General features: G+C 33.2%; 1 protein-coding gene across 16 annotated transcripts in view; it reads left to right on the top strand.

Moving 5' to 3' along the window:
* The window catches only part of UNC79 (unc-79 homolog, NALCN channel complex subunit), a 240447-nt gene that overhangs the window by 68971 nt on the left and 153403 nt on the right, over nt 1–18073 (top strand). For all 16 annotated transcript variants that reach the window (XM_033108855.1, XM_033108860.1, XM_033108868.1 and 13 more), the window contains one exon: nt 17391–17455. In XM_033108855.1, coding sequence (XP_032964746.1) covers nt 17391–17455 — 65 coding nt within the window. The remainder of the gene's footprint in view (nt 1–17390; nt 17456–18073) is intronic.

Raw genomic sequence — 18073 nt, 5'->3', positions numbered from 1 at the left:
ACAACACATGAATAACGTGCGCACTTGATAACGAACGGACATGGTTATGTCTAAAATGAATCTTCATAATTCAATATGTCATGTGTTGTTGTAATGGATGTACTTAATGCACTCGTGTGAAATAAAGAAATGTTTTCTGAATTTCAGTGCCTGCAATTTTTCGTCGCTTTTGTGTGGACCGTCATTCTTAACTGTCATCATTTTTGTTGCCACTTCTGTCTCGTAAGTCTTCAATTAACAGTTGATTTAATGGTAGATTTAAAGGGAATAATATTTTGATTCCTAGGCAAGATGAGTGTAAAAAGAAAGAGCTATTCTGTCGAGTACAAGTCAGTAATCGTGGAGGACTCCCAGGGCAAGAGTCTTACATCTTTCTGCAAAGACAAGAAGTTGGATCTCCAAATGGTTCAAAAATGGCAAGCAGAGTGCGATAACCTCAGTCAACAGGTGGACAAGGGAAATGCTAAGAAGCGCAAGCGTGGAGCAGGTCGGCAACCTTTATTTCCTGAGCTGGAAGACATCATCTGTGAATGGAGTACTGACAGGAGAGCAAAGTCTTTGGTTATGTGCAGGACTGCTATTCAAGTATTTGCCCTTGCAATGGCACCACAGTTAGAAATATCCCCAGAAAAATTCAAAGCATCACAACACTAGCTGGATGGCTTCCTTCAGCGATATGAACTGTCTCTAAGAAGATCGACAACACTGTTCAAGCTGGAAGATACTGAAGTTATTAAACGTGCACTTGCATTCAAGTCCTTTGTTGATGGCATGGACTTTTCTAAATACCAACTCTCCAACATGATTGCTATGGATGAAACTGCAGTGTTTATGGGCCAACGATCTCAAACGGCAATTGACCAGAGGGGTGCCTTGCCAATCTACTACATTCCCTCCACTGGTTACGAAAGTGCCTGTGTTACCTGTATTTTGGCAATTTGTCTGGCTGGAAAGAAAGCCCCCCCTCTAATCATCGCTTAGGGCAAGAAAGATAAGGTTGAACGTGTTTCAGGCATTTATGTTCTTGAAAGCGAAAAAGCCTGGTGCACACAGAAGTTATAAGGAAGTGGGTCGATTTAATGCTGCCACTTGTTTTGCAAGGTGGCCAAAGAGGTCTGCTAGTCTGGGATTCAGCTAGCACTCACCATGCTAAAGACATGAAGAACTTCTTTGCAGAAAGAAGAATAGATCAAATAATGATTCCCGCAGGAATGACTGCCTATCTCTAGACTCTTGATATTGCAATAAACAAGCCATTCAAGGACCATTTGCACATGGAAATCAATGACTACACTGAAAATAGAATGGAGAGAAATCAGCATGGAAACTTTGTGAAGCCTATCCTGCAAGAGGTTGTGACTTGGGTGAAGAATTCATGGGATAAAATCACTGACAGCTGTGTTGCCAATGCACTGCCAGCAGGCTACATGGACAAGAAGTGCTCATTTAAGGAGAACTCTATTGCTGGACATGAGAGATTGGGGCCAATGGTTCTACAGGAAATGGAGTCGCAAGAAATTCAAGCTGGAATTCAGGGTTTGGAGAGTTATGACGATATTCTAGAAGATGACATGACTGTATTTGAATAAACGTAGATTTTTGTGCATGAATAAATGTAGATTGTTGTACATGAATAAATGAAGATTGTTGTACATGAATAAATGAAAAAGTAAGACATCCCCTGAAAATAAGCCCTAATGCATCTTTTGGAGCAAAAATTAATATAAGACCTGGTCTTATTTTTGGGGAAATATGGTAAATTTTCTATTTCTTGGTCTGTTTAGATTTTCTAATTCTTCCTGATTCAGTCTTTGTAAGTTGTATGTTTTTAGAATTTTTCTATTTCTTCTAGGTTTTCTAGTTTATTGGCATGTAGTTGTTCATATTAACCTCTTATAAGCCTTTGCATTTCTCTGGTATCAATTGTAATGTCTTTTTTTCATTTAAGTTTGTTGATTTAGGTTCTCTTTTGTCCTTGGTTAGTCTAGCTAAATTTATCTATTTTGTTTATCTTTTCAATGAACCACTAGTTTGGTTATTTTTTTTTTTCTGTTCTCATTTATTTCTGTTCAAAACTTTGTTATTTCCTTTCTCCTGTCAACTTTGGGCTCAGTTTATTATTTTTTTTCCTGATTTCCTAAGACTTAGAGTTACGTTGTTTATTTGGGATTTTTCTTTCTTCTTAATGTAATCATTTATTGCTATGAACTTCCCTCTTAGGTTTGTTTTTGCTAAATTCCCTAAGTTTTGGTATGTTTTGTTTCTGTTTTTGTTTGTCTAAAGAAACTTCTGTGTCCCCTTTAATTTCTTCTTTGATCCATTGGTTGTTTAGGAGAGTGTTGTTTAATTTCCACGTGTTTGTGAATTTTCCAGTTGTCCTCTTGTTGCTGATTTTCAGTTTTATGCTGTTATGGTCATAGAATATATTTGGTATGATTTCAGTCTTCTTGGATTTGCTAAGACTTGTTTTGTGACCTAATGTATGATCTATCTTAGAAAATGTTCCATGTACAGTTGAAAAGGATATGTATTCTGCTGTTGTTGGATGGAATGTTCTGTATATGTCTGTTAGGTCTATTTGGTCTGCAGTTTTGTTCAGATTTTCTGTTTTCTTATTGATTCTCTGGATGATCTATCCAATGTTGAGAGTGAGCTTTTTTTCTTTCTCTTCCTTCCTTCCTTCCTTCCTTCCTTCCTTCCTTCCTTCCTTCCTTCCTTTCTTTTTTCTTTCTCAGAAGTTTTACTATGATGTATCCAATTATATTATTTCTGTCTTTTTTTGGGTTCTAGGACTTCTTGGCTTAATGTCTCATTAGTTTTGGAAAATTGTCAGGCATTGTATTTCTTTTTTTTTTTAGTGACAACAATACTGCATTAAGGTATAGTTTATATATAGTAAGATGCACAAGTATCAAGTATATGGCTGGATCAGTTTTAGCAAATGTATGACGCTCATTTAATCATTACCCAGATAAAAACAATAAAATATTTTCATCACCCCAGAAACTAATGACACGCTCCTTTCCAGTTAATGCCCTCCCTCCCACCGTGAAGCAGACACTACTTTGTTGTTATATAATTCATATACGTAGTACCCCCTTGTCCGCAGTTTTGCTTTCCATGGTTTCAGTTACCCACAGTCAGCCATGGTCTAAAATATTAAATGGAAAATTCCAGAAATAAACAATTCATGAGTTTGAAATTGCATGCTGTTCTGAGGAGCGTGATGACATCTTGCACCATCCCACTCCCTCCTGCTCAGGATGTGAATCATCCCTTTGTTTGGCATATCCACACTACAGGCTACCTGTATGTTAGTCACTTAGTAGCAATCTAAGTTATCACACCAACTGTTGTGCTATGCAGTGCTTGTGTTCAAGTAACCCTTATTTTATTTCATAATGTCACATTCATCTAACTTTTATTATAATATAGTTATAGTTGTTTTATTTTATTATTGACTGTTGTTGTTAATTTCTTATGTGCCTAATTTATAAATTAAGCTTTATCTTTATGTATGTATAGGAAAAAACACATAGAGTTTGGTACTGTTCAAGTTTTCAGGCATCCACTGAGTGTCTTGGAACAATTTCCCTGCAGATAATGGGGGACTACTGTATTTATATAATTCAGGGATTTATGTAAATGGTGACCAAACAGTATGGATTCTTTCATGTCTTACTTCATTCATTCAACATGATGTTATTGAGATTAATCTGTGTGTTGAGGATATTAGCAATTCTTTTTTATTGCTAAGTAACTGTTCCATTGCATGAACATACCACACTTTGTTTTTCAATCCTGCTGATGCTATTGATGCACCTTCAGGTTGTTTCAAGTTTTTGTGGGTATATGTAATCGTTTCTCTTGGCTATATACCTGGGAGTGGAATTGCTGGGTCATAGAGTATAAGAAAATTCTAAACAGGTCTGTAAAGTGTGTATGCCATTTCACATTTCTTCCGACAATGTATGAGAGTTTAAGTTGCCATACACACTTGCTAATACCTGCTTGAAACTGGCAGTGTTTTGAATTTTAGCCGTTCTGGTGGGTGTGTATCTCATTGTGGTTTTAATTTGCATTTCCTTAATGAACGATGTTGAAGACCTTTTCATATGTTTATTGGTCATTCAGATATCTTATTTTATGAAGTACCTGTTAAAATCTTTTGCATAATCACTAATTGGGCTGTCTTTTTTATTGTTATGCAATTTTTTTTTTAATGTAGTGTGGTATGAGTCATTTATAAGATTTATATATCACAAATATTTTCTTCCAGTCTGGGATTGCTGTTTCACAGTGTCTTTCCGTGAGCATGAATTTTTAGTTTTGATAAAATAAATTTATCATTTTTTCATTTATGGTTATTGCCTTTCATGTCCTAAAAAAATATTTGCTTTCTCCAAGATTGTCAAGACAGTTTTCATTGTTTTCTTCCAGAAGCTTTGTAGTTTAGCTTGCACATTTAGGACTATGATCCATTTAAGTTTAATCTTTGTGGGTAGTAAGTATCGTTCATTTATTTCCTTGTGGCTTGTTCCAGGATCTTTTGTTGAAAAGATTATCCTTTTCCCTTTGAATTCTACTGGTACCTTGGTCATATACATACATGGGAATATTTCCGGACTGTATTCTGTCTTATTGATCTGTATACCAATACAAACTGTCTTAAATTCATTGGCTTTATAGTCTTGAAATCTAATAGTGTAAGTCTCTAACTTCATCTTCTTTGATAACTTGGCTATTTTAGATCGTTTGCATTCCATATGTATTTTAGTATCAGCTTCTAGTCAAAAAATAATTCTGCTGGGATTTTGATCTTGGTTGTGTTAAATCTATAGTTCCATTTGGAAAGAATTGACATTGTATTAGGTTGTTGCAAAAGTAATTGCAGTTCAAAAGGTTAAAAATAATTGCAAAAACCGCAATTACTTTTGCACCAACCTAATAAAAATGTTGAATTTTCTAATCCATGATCATGATATATATCTACATTATTTAGATCTTTAAAATTTTCTTTCAACAGTGTTCTGTAGTTTTCCACATAGAATTCTTGCATTTCTTTTGTTAAATTAATTCCTAGATATTTGGTGAGTTTTTTTGATGCTATTGTAAAATGACATTATTTTAAAATTTAATTTCCAATTGTTTATTGACAATATAAAGAAATCAGTTGATTTTTGCATATTCATCTTTTATTCCATGATTTTGCCACATTCAATTATTAGTACCAGTTGTTGTCGATTAGTTGGATTTTCTAAATAGATGATGGTGTCATTTGTAAAGAAAGAAAAATTTGGTACTATCTTTCCAAATTTTATGCCATTTTTTGCTGTTTTTTTCCCCCTTTGTTTCACCGCCTAGGACTTTTAGAACAATGTTGAATAGAAGTGGTAAATGGGCACCATTGCTTTGTTCCTAACTTTAGGGAATATTTTTCCGTTAAGTATTGTATTAGCTGTAGGATTTTGCAGATAATCTGTTATGTCAGTTTGAGGAATTTTCATTTCATTTCCAGTTGACTGAGAGCTTTTATCCTGAATAGATATTAGAATTTATCAAATACTTAGATAAACTGAAACAACAAAGAAGAAAACGATTACAGTTATGTTCTTTATGTATTTCATTGCTTTCTGCCCTTATGTTTACTATTTTCTTCTTTTTCTTTTCTTGAGTTTAATCTCCTCTTCCTTTTTTTCCTAGCTTCTTAGGGTGAGAGCTTAGGTTGTTGATTTTCAGCATTGAATTTTTCTCTAATTATCCATTGAAAGTTACCAATTTCCATCTAAGCTCCACATTAGCTGTATTGCACAAGTTTTGCTACGTTGTGTTCTTACTATCATTCATTTTAAAATATTAAAAATTTTGGGGTGGCTGGTTAGCTCAGTTGGTTAGAGCGTGGTGCTAATAATACCAAGGTTGCTGGTTCAATCCCCACATGGGCCACTGTGAGCTGCGCCCTCCTAAAAAAAATAAATAAATAAATAAATAATAAAGGCATACATTTAAAAAAATTAAAAATTTTTTATTAGTATATCTTCTTTTGCCTATGTGTTATTTAGGAGAATGTTGTTTAATTTCCAAATACTTAGGTTCTAATAATGTTTTGTTTTGATTTCTACTGCAACTTCATTGTAATCAATGAATTTTGTTTTTCTCATTTAACACTATAAAGATATAATTCCATGGTTTTTTATTAGAAATTAGACATCATTCTTATGATTGTACCCCTGGATGTAATATAGTTTTTCTCTGCCTCTTTTAAAAATTTATCTTCTTATTTTGGCAGTTTGTATTTTCATTATGATCTGTTAAGTGCGGTGGTCGTTCTATTTATTCTACTTGAGGTTTGCTGAGCTTTTCAAATCTGTGGTTTCATGTTCTTCATCAGTTTTGGAAAAAATGTTGGGTGTTATCCCCTCCAGATATTTATTCTGTTACTATCTTTTTCTCCTCTCATCCTGGGACTTTAAAACATATTTGGTAATGTTCTAGAAGTCTCAGGTACTCCATGCCTTTTAAACAAAAATTGTTTATCTGTGCTTTAGTTTGGATTAATATTAACCTGTCTTCAAATTTACTAACCCTTTCTTCTGCTGTGTCCAGTATTTTTAAAAAGTCTGTCCAATGAGGTATTAATGTCATATGTATATTTTTTTACTTCTAGAATTTTCTTTGGGCTGTTTTTTAGAGTTTTTATTTCTCTGTTGGACTTTGTATCTCAATGATCTATTTCTCTAAATTCTTTAACATATTTTAAGTACTTACTTTAAAATCCTTATTCCTAATTCCAAATGAGTCTGGATCATCTATATGTGTGCTTCTTCTGACTCATTCTTGTTCCTCTTTCTGGAATTCCAGTGACACGTATGTTAGACCTTTCTCCCCTGTCTCTTATGGATATTTTTCATATTCTCCCTATCTCATCTTTTTGTGCTGCATGCTGAATCTTTTTTCTAACTTGTCTTCCTGTTCACTAATTCCTTAGCTTCCTCATTGTATTCTTAAGTTTTAAAATTATATCTTTATGTTCTAGAATGTCCATTTGGTGTTCTTAAAAAAAATTTCAATTCTCTGATTCTCTCTGACTTGTCTTTTACTTTACAGAACATATTAACCATAGTTATTTTAAAGTTTGTTTCTAATAGCTCAGTATTCTGCATCTCCGGAGATTCTGATTCTATCGTCATTTCTTTTGTTTTCTTGTCTTGTTGCATGTTTTTTAAAACTGTGTGCAAGACATCAGATAGAAAAACTGTAGATTAAGTTTATGTTATACTTCTTCAGAGACAATTTGCTTTTGCTTCTGGCAGGAGGCTATGGATATTAGCAATCCAAGTCACTTTAAGGCAGCAAAAGAAAAAAAAAATAGACGTTTGGTTCATTCTTGAGATGATTGGAAGCTGGTCTTCAGTCTCTGTGCGGGTTGGTCTATTTCTGATTCCCCTTTACTCCTAGAGCATGGCCTTCAGGGATCTCTATCTACAGCCTCGCGAGATTTTTAGGTCTCCCATTACTTGCTCGTCCCCAAATTCTAATTTTTGTTCTCTTACTTCAAAATGTCTGTTAAAATGTACTCCTCTTGTGGGATTGGCAGATAGGGAAATAGGCAAAGGAGGAAGAATGACCTCAAATACCAGGTTCACCTTTCAATGATTCCTTCCTCTTTTTGATCATGGCCTCAGAATTCTTCCATAAAGTTCTGGGTTTTTTGTTTGTTCATTTATTTTTCTTTTAATTTTTTTCAGTTTCTTATTGTTCTCAGTAGGAGAATTAATTTCTCTTTAATTTCTGATATAATGAAACCCAAACTTTTTTTCTGCTGTAATGTTTTTAATAGTGGAATACAGACAGAGGGTGCTAAAAAAATGTATACACATTTTAAGAAAGGAAAACTGTATTACAATTGTAATATTCAATATAGATTGATAACAAAAGATGAATACAAGTCACGTTTGACTTCTGCAATTACAAGAGGTGCTCAAAGTGGTTACCATCAGCGTCCAGACACTTCTGATTACAGTGAACTACTGCTTGAGCCACGTTGACAAAAGTGTCCACTTGTTTACAGTTTTTGGGACCCCGAGTATATTCGGGCTTAGGAATTTTAAAGAATGTCGTTCTATTTCTCCATGCACAAAAGAAAACTCTGCGTCATTGTGAAAAATTTGTAAATATTCTTCCTTCCTTCCTTCCTTCCTTTCTGGTATTTAGAGTTATAGAAGACAAATCTTAGACCAGTGTAATTTTGTCTGTTATGAAATCCATTTTGTTCTTCTTAATTATTGGAGACTTATTTATTTATTAAATAGAGCATTTCTTAAATATATCTATGTTTATCTTTTTATTAATTTTTGCCTATAATGTGAAGAGTTTTTTCAGTCTGCAAGTTCAGCTCCTTTTTCAGGAAATCTTTTTCTCATTAATGAAATTTTAAACTATTGCTTTCTTCAAATTGTTTTGGTATTTTCCTCAGCAATACCTGTAATTCATAGGTAGGAGTTTAATTTTCTGTTCTGTGTAGCTATTATAACCAGTATTTTCCTTATTTATTTTATTATCTTATATATTATTCCTATAATTTTTCTATATATCTTTTCCTCTATATTCTTAGCTTCTTAGGTTGTTGGTTTATTCTATAACTTACTTAACTCCCCCCCACCCCAGTCAACTTTATTTATTGCTTTGAGGATTTCTAATTTTGCTGTTTTATTTTTAGTTTACTCACACTTACCATATCTCTTATCCAAATCCATTTTTATCTTATTCTGTTAGCTCCCCATCTCATTCTGAATTTCTGTGACTTTTTACTCCTGCTTTTATAGAGGCCATGTGTTCTTGCATCATGTTGCAGATGCCACACATTTTCCTAAAATCTTTTGATTCATAGATGGGATAATTTTCAGACATATGTTTTCTCTCAGGCTTTAGTATATCTTCTACTTTGAAGCACATATTTGGGCAGGCCTTCATTTTTTTCCATTTTAAAATCAATTTTATTGAGGTATAATTTTCACGCAATAAAATGACCCACTTTAAGCATACATAGTTTGATAACTTTTGACAAATGTGTCCACTAATGTAACCAACATATAAAACATTGCCACACAAAAATTTCTTATTTCTTTTTTCAGTCAATCCACCATAGGCAACCACCGATCTGCTTTTCATCATTATATATGAGTTATTAGCCTGTCCTAGGATTTCATATGAATGGAATTACATGGTATATACCATTTTTGTGTCTGCTTATTTCACTCAGCATAATGTTTTTGAGATTTGTGCATGTTGGTGTATCAGTAGTTCATTCCTTTTTAATGTTGAATAATATTCTATTGTATGGATATATCACAATTAAGTTATTCATTCACTTCTTGGTGAACATTTTTACCTATTATGAGTAAAGCTTGAAATATTCATATAAAAGTATTTTTCTTGAGATATACATTTTTTTCTTGATAAATACCTAGCACTGAAAATGCTGGATCATATGGTCAACATATACTTAATTTTATAGGAAATGTCCAAACAGTTCTTCAGAATTGGTTGTACTATTTTATACTCCCTCCAGCGATGCATGAGAGTTCCAGTTGTCCTACATTATTATCAACACTTGGGATTGTCAGTTTTTTTAATATTAGACATTCTGATGGCCATGTAGTAGTATCAGATTGTTGTTTAATTTGCTTTACTCTGATGACAAATATTGCATCTTTACAGGTGTTTATTGGCCATTTGTATATCTGTTTTGTGTGTGTGAAGTTCTCAATGAAATCTTTTGTCCATTTTTAAATTGTATTGCTTGTTATATGTTCAAAATAGGAGACTTTTGTCTGATATATGTTTTGTGAATATGTTCTCTCAGTCAGGGGCTTTTCTTTTTAGGTATTTCAAAAAGCAGGAGTTTTAAATTTTGATAGATTTCAATCTATCAGTTTTTTTTTTAATGGGTTTCTCTTTTGTTTGCCCTAAGGTTATAAAGAAATTCTCCTATGTTTTATCTAGATGTTTTATAGTTTTTACATTTAAGTATATGTTTCATTTGGAATTAATTTTTGTATATGGTAGGAGATTAGGGTTGAATTTTTCCTATAAGGATATCCAATTATTCCAATTCAATTTGTTGAAAAAATTGCTTTTTCTACATTGAATTAGCTTGACTATTTTGTTGAAAACTAACTGATCACATACCTGTGGGTCTGTTTCTACTCACTATATTTTATTCCATTGTCTATCCTTTTGCCAATATCACACTGTCTTGATTACTATAGCTTTATAGTAAATCTGAAATTATGTAGTGTAAATTCTCCAGATTTATTTTTTTAAATTGTTTTGACCATTTTAGGACCTTTGCATTTTAACATAAATTTTACTATCAGCTTGTCAATTTCTACAAAAACGATGTGCTTGGATTTTGACTGGAATTACATTGAATAGTAATTTTGTTTGGGGGAGAACTGACATCTTGAAAAAAGACTCAATATTGAGTCTTCTGATCCATGAACATGGCATATCTAGCCATTTATTTAGGTCTCCTTTAATTTCTCTCAGCAATGTTCATTAGTTTTCAGTGTACAGGTCTTGCAGATATTTTGTTAAAGGTATTCATAAATATTTTATCGTTTTGGACGCTATTGTAAATAGTGTTTGAAATGTAATATTCAAATTCTTTATTGCCATTATATGGAAATAGAATTGACTTTTGTATATTGAGTTTATATCCTGCAAACTTGCGAAATTTACTTAGTAGATTTTGTAGCTTATTTGTAAGTTTCTTAAGATATTTCTGTATATATAATTATGCTTTCTTACAAATAAAGATAATTTAAAAATTTTCTTCTTTCTTTCTAATTTTTATGCCTGCCGGCCGCTCTCTAACCCTTTCTCCTTCCCTTCCTCCCTCCCTCCCTTCGTTCCTTCTTTCTTTTCTTCCTTTCTTCCTTCCTTCCTTCCTTCCTTCCTTCCTTCCTTCCTTCCTTCCTTCCTTCCTTCCCCTCCTTCCCCTCCTTCCCCTCCTTCCCTCTTTCCTTTCTCTTTTTCTTTTTCACATTGCACTGGCTTGTATCTCCAGTGCAGTGTTGAATAGAAGCTGAGAGTAGATATCTTTGTTTGTTCCCCCAGTCTATAGGGGAACAAAACTTTCACCATTAAATATACTAGCTGTAGGTTTTTCACAGATGCTTTTTTATTAGATTGAGGAAGTTCCTGTCTATTGTTAATATGCTGAAAGTTTTTATCATGGGTGAATGTCAATTTTTGTCAAATGCATTTTGGGATGATCACACGACTTCCTTCCTTTGTTCTGTTAATATGGTAAATTACATTGATTTGCTTAGCAATGTTAAACCAACCTTGTATTCCTGAGATAAAGTCTGCCTTGTCAGCTATATTATATTGCCAGATTCAATTTGCTAATTTTTTGTTCTTGCTCCTACATTTATGAGGGATATTGATCTAATTTTGTTTTACTGTAATATCTTCATCTGGTATTGTTTATAGAATAATGCTGACTTCATAAAATGAGTTGAGAAGTGTTTCCTCCTCTTCTATTTTCTGAAAGAGTTTATGTAGGATATGGTGAATTCATCTGGCATTGGGGTTTTCTTTGTGGAAAGGTTTTCAATTATAAATTCAATTTAATAGTTATGGGGCATTTAAATTTTCTTTTAGTTGCATTAGATTTTGTAATCTAATTTTTGAGGAATGTGGGCATTTTCATCCAACTTATCAAATTTATTGGCATGTCTGTAGGATCTGCAGTGATGTCCTATCTTTCATTTCAGATATTGGTCATTTGTTTCTTCTCTATTTTTTAATTCATCAGGCTAGCTAGGAGACTAATTAGTTTTACTGAACTTTCCAAAGAACCAGTGGTTTTATGATTTTCTCTGTTGGTTTTCTGTTTTCAATTCATTGATTTCTGCTTCTATCTTTATTTTTTCCTTCTGATAACATTGAGTTTAATTGTTTTTTTCTATCTTTTTAAGGTAGGAGCATAAATAATTTTTTTAGACCGTGTGTATTTTCTAATATAAGAATTTAAAGCTATAAATTTCCCTTTAAGTATTGCTTCAGTTGCATCCTGCAAATTTGATATGCTGTGATTTTATTATATTTCAGTACAGAACATTTTCTAATAATTCTCGTGATTTCTTTTTTGATTTATCGATAGTTTAGAAGTGTGTGTTTTTGAATATACAAATATTTGGTGATTTTCCAGATATGTTTTGGTTATTTCTAGTTTAATTCCTTTGTGGTCAGAAAAGTAACTCTATGATAGTGCTCTATCTAAATTTTTGATGTTTATTTTACGGGCCAGAATAATGTCTATGTTAGTAAACATTCCATGTGCCCTTGAAAATAATGTCTATTCTACAGTGGTTGAGTGGAGAATTCTATCATTATCAATTTGGTCAAGCTGTTGAGAATGTTGTTCAAGTCTTATTTTTACTGAATTTTTGTCTGCTTCTTTTAAGAATTACTGAGAGAGCGTGGTTGAAATTTATAACACTGATTATAGACTTATTTCTCCTTTCAGTTCTGTCAATTTTTGCTCATATAATTTAAAACTCTATCATTAGATGCACACATATTTATGGTTGTTATGTCATCTCAAATTGACCCTTTCATTATTGTGAAATATTCTTCTTTATTACTGGTAATATTCTTTGTCCTGGAGTCTACTTGTTTGATATTTATATAGATACTCCAACTTTCTTATGATTAGCATTTGCCAATGCTATGCTAATCATGTATAATGGTACAATTTTTTCTATTTACTTTTAATATGTCTATCTTTATATTTCAAGCATGTTTTTCACAGGCAACATGTATTTGGCCCTGCTTTTTGAAAAACTTAAATCCTATTTGACAACCTCTCCTTTTAGACCATTTACATGTACTATGATTGTTTAGGCCATTTATATTTAAAGTAATTACAGATATAGTTGGGCTTAAACCTATCATCTTGTACTTGTTTTCTATTTGTCCCACCTATTCTTTGTTCCTTTTTTAAAAAAGTATCTTTTTTTGGGTTAATTATTTTTAGTGTTTCATTTTATCTGTGTATTGAATTGTTAGGTAATATACCTCTTTATAAAAATAATTGCTTTAAGGTTTACTATGTGTAGCTTTAACTTCACAGTCTACCTTAAAATAATATTATACTAGTTTACGTGTAATGTAAGAACACTGTGCACTTTCATTCCCCCCCCCATCTTTTTTGTTCTTGTTATCAAATATTTTACTTCTCTCTCTATATATTATTAGTCTCACAATACATGGCCATTATTTTTGTTTCAAACAGTAAATCATCTTTTAACAACATTTTAATATGAGTAGAAAGTCTTTTACAGTTATTCATTATATTTACCATGTCCAGAACTCTTTATGCCTTTGTGTAGGTACTAGCTTCCATCTGGTATCATTTTCCTTCAGCCTCAAGACTTTCTTTTAACATTTCTTGTAGTGGAGCTCAGCTGGCAATGAATTCTTTTATCTTGTGTTTGTCTTCAAATAGTCTTTATTTCATATTCATTTTTTGAAGGATATTTTTGCTGGGTATAGAATTCTAGGTTGACAGTTTTTTTCTTTCAGCCTATTAAAGATGTCGTTCCATTGTCTTCTGGCTTGCATTGTTTCTGACGAGAAATCAGCGATCATTCTTATCTTTGTTCCCCTGTAAGTAATGTGTCTTTTTTTCCTGGCTGCTTTTAATATTTTTATCATTGGTTTTCATCAGTTTGATTTTAATGAGTTTGGTGTGATTTTTCTTTTTTTTTTGCTTTTGTTTTCCTAAGATTCATTGAGCTTCTTGGATCTGTGGGTTTATACTTTTCATCAAACTTGAAAAATTTTGGCCATTGTTTTTTCACATAATTCCCCACCCCCACCCCATTTTACTCCTTTTGGACTTTTAAGCACATGTGCCTTACTCTGCGTAATATTTTCCCACAGCTCACTGAAGCTCTGTTTATTTTTCTTCCAGTATTTCAGTTTGGGTAGTTTCTGTTGTATGTCTCCTAATTCACTGGTATTTTCTTTTGCATTGTCTAATCTGCTATTAAGTCTATTCAGTTAATTTTTCATTTCTGATACTGTATTTTTAATTTTTAGAAATTCCATTTGGTTCTTTTATTATATCTTTAATCTCTGTCCTCTTTGTGTTCATGATTTTCTTTGGATATGTTTATTGCTAAAACTACCTCATTTCTGTAATTTCTGGGTTTGTTTCTAATGGCCAGTAACCCCCCCTACCCCAATTATGGGTAACATTTTCCTCCCTTTTCAAATATCAAGTAATTTTTGACTGGATGCAGCATTTCATGAATATTACATTATTGAGTGTCTGGATTTTGTTGTCTTCTATTACAGTGTATTGAGGTTTGTTTTGGCTGTCAAGTTACTGGTGGATCAACTTGATCATTCCAAGGCTTGTTCTTATGCTTTGTTAGGGTGAGCCTGGGGTAGCCTTTTCATTAATGTTAGTTAAGCTCTCCCACTAAGGTATAACTTCGTAGAGTCTCTACTGAATGTCCCAAGTTTTCACTGAGTTCCCTCCACTCTGGCGGCTTGGAACTTTAATATCTCCCATCCCTATATGAGATATAGGAGTGATTTAATTTACAGATCTTCCATAATTGTTCTCTGTGCAGCCTAACAAAGTTTTGCCTTACACATGTTCAGCTAAGTATAAAGCCAAACACCCAGAAAGATTCCTACTCCTATTTCTGGAGCTCTTTCTTTGCACAGTTCCCTCTTTGGTACTCTACCCAGCAAATTTAAGCCACCTTGCCTCTCTAAACTCCAGTTTTTGCCTTCTCAACTCAGTGAAACCAACCTATTGTGCTTATATTAGGTTGGTGCAAAAGTAATTCCGATTTTTGCAATTATTTTTAACCTTTTGAAACGTAATTAGTTTTGCACCAACCTAATATTGCCCCTTTTGGGTCCAATGTCTGGAAATTACATTCAGAAAAAAGCCAGTGTGATTGTAAGAGTCACTTCATTGTTTCTCGTCTCTCAAGGATCATTTGCCGCATTACCTATAGTCCAATTTCTTAAAAGAGTGGTTTCATATATATTTTCCATTTTTGTAGTTGTTTATGGTGGGAGGGCAGTTCTAATTTCAGTTACTCTGTCATAGTTGGAAACAATTCTTGTGTGCCATGTTTTTATGCTATATTTTTGTTTTTATTTTCAAATGAAAGGAGATCTATCATGAGTGTATTTGCCATATGGTAAAGTATGTAGATTACCCTTATATTAGAATCAATTGTAGTGCTTTTCCCAATTACAAATACCTGTGCTCTATCCTCAGAGATCTCTATTCAGTAGATCTAACATGGGTTCTAGGTATCATATTTTTGAAACCTTGACAGATAATCTTTGATACACAACAAAAGCTAAGGTTTACTTTTCTAGTAAGCTTAAATCTAGTGTGACTTTGGTGAACTTAAAAGAGGAATCCTATTACCTGTTCTTAATTCTGTGATGCTTTGTAAAAGTGGAATAAAAAATTGGAGGAGTAGGACTACTTGGCTATTCCCACCCTCCACACATGCAGCATCAATCTCTGGCAGACCAGGAGTCTTTTAGAGCCTTGATCAGTGCTATGGCTATTGTACATTCTGATTTGTTTGTGTCTGTGCCATACAGTTATTACATGCTTTGAATATAAATGTCAAGAAAATCTCCTTGATGTTTATAAAGTAATATGCAAATATTCTCATAATACATGGATTCAGAGATGGTTAGCAGATTTTATCTTGTGTGCCAAGTCTGTTTTGATCAGTGGTGACTTCCTCAGCTCATTGTTGTGAAAGATTCTAAAGCCAGTTCTGGACTTGGAAGAAATGCTCTTATGGATTAGTGATATCTGTCATGAATTTAGGGTTGTAAGAATGGGGCCATGTCCCATGTATTTGTAACTCCTGTACTGGTTAAAGTCAGTCTTTTCCTCAAGTTTCTTCAATTGTACAAGAAAACTTGTTGCTACTCTCTATGTTCATCTTGACTTTTCCACATGTAGGAAATAAATCTTACAGTTTTTGAATGTCTATATTCAAATAATTTCTTCATTCCCCCATTCTTTATTCATTTCCTCTTTCTCTCGCTCTCTAAAAATATAATCAGTATGATACTATGTTATTAGATTAGTAGTTTCTGGTCTGTACTTCTTGTCTTTGAATAAATAGATCCATTGTATATTTTTTAAGGCCAATGCCTCTGTTGATCATATTTTCTTGAGTTTCAAATCAGACACAAAATGTTATGTCTGGTCTAACAATAGGATAGAAAGTTTGAAGTTACGTGTAGAATACCTCTAGATAGAAAATTTTATAAAATGGTTGGAACATAAATTAGGCCTAAGTCATTAATAGTAAATATTTTTGAATTACAATTTGATATGTAACTAAGTAAGAATATCCTCTCACCTGCAAATTCTTCTATAATAAGCCAGTCATGGTCCTGTAAGATTAGAATGTGGCAATTTAGAAAAATGTTCTAGTTTCAAACATGTAATCCTATTACTTTTTTTATGGTGGAATATTATTAGCTAAGAGCTTTGGGCTACAGCATCATCTAGATGATGATAATTACGTATTGTGATTCTCATTCTGATCTATCCTAGATCACTTGGTTCTTGTCCTCATTCTCTGTGTGTATACTGTGTTAGGGAGTTGGGTATTACGAAGGTATAATAGCAGAAATTTAATTTGTCAGTCACGTGTGAGAGAGAGCTGCATTTCATTTGGGCAAGAAACTCATCTTTCCAGTCTCTACATTTGATGAGGATGGGGTGGAAAATGAAATGGTAGAGTTTGCCTTACCATTCATTTCAACAATAATCAGTTTGAAACACCTCCTGGTGCCAAAAATCTAGGATGTGTAGCATAGTATACTACAGTGAAAAGAGCAAACTGTCAAGAACCAAGAGATACAGGTTCTGTTCCCAGCTTGTCATTTACTAACTCTGTATTCATAGCAAACTACTTAACTTTTTAAATTTTAACTTACTCATATATGAAATGAAGTTAATAATATGCTGTACCTATCACACAGATTTGTTGGGAGGATCCAGTGAAACTGTACATGTAAAAACCTTTGAGAACTTACTAACAGTATATCATTATAAGGTAATATTATGGTATTGTGTATGCTGCTGTATACTAGTTTATCTCTTCCCATGGGAAAATGGATGATGGAATTGTGATTATCTTTGATCAATTTAAAATTTTTCATGGATTTAAAAAAAATGATTATTTTAGGGAGCCTTCTGATGATGGTTCTATGTAGGAAAAAGAAAACTAATGAAGTATCTGCGTGTTTTTACTACAGTACAAATAATTTCGATGAGAAGTATTCATCAGCTATGCTTTGCTTTACAGCTTGGAATCCCATCCACTGCCAGCACATTGAATGTCACAACGCAATTAACAAACCAGCTGTGAAGGTATTGTTTTATTAGATCTGGTGCCATATTGTATTGTCAGTGGTCAAATGATCAGGAGCAAATTGCTGAGCGGAATGGAGTAGTTTACATTCTTCTCTATAAAGCAGAGGCTTGTGCTCTGTAGTAATCTCAAGAAACTCCATATTCAATCTGAGTGTACTTTTGGATTTGTTTAAGACAAAGCAATACGTAGTTGTGTTTGCAGATTTGGCTGTGAGTTCATAGCCAAGTACTGTGTAGCACTGATCTAATGATCAGAATAATCCTGGTGAAACACTGACATAATCCCTAACTGGCCTCTCTATCTGGCTTTTAATAAACTCAGGGGAATGTACTTTGCCCCTGCTTTCATGTGCATGCTACAAATTATGAGTGTCTAGCTGTGTGACTATGTGAATTCAAGAGTCACAGGACAAAATCAGAAAAAATTGTTAAGTTTTAGTTCAGATCTCAGATATGATTTAGTTGAAATGATTGAGAGATAGGTGGACAGCAAACACATAGAAAGTTACATTCGAGGTGAGGGAAGAGTGGTCGAGTCACTTTCCTAAGTTCACGCAACCCTAACCTGGTACCTAGACTCTCAGCCTTATTCCTTTACTACCATATCAAATAGCA

Source organism: Rhinolophus ferrumequinum, chromosome 6 (genome assembly GCF_004115265.2).
Source record: "Rhinolophus ferrumequinum isolate MPI-CBG mRhiFer1 chromosome 6, mRhiFer1_v1.p, whole genome shotgun sequence".
Classification (NCBI taxonomy): Eukaryota; Metazoa; Chordata; class Mammalia; order Chiroptera; family Rhinolophidae; genus Rhinolophus; species Rhinolophus ferrumequinum.
Note: the sequence above shows the minus strand (reverse complement) of the source record. Positions and strands in the feature narration are given on the sequence as shown.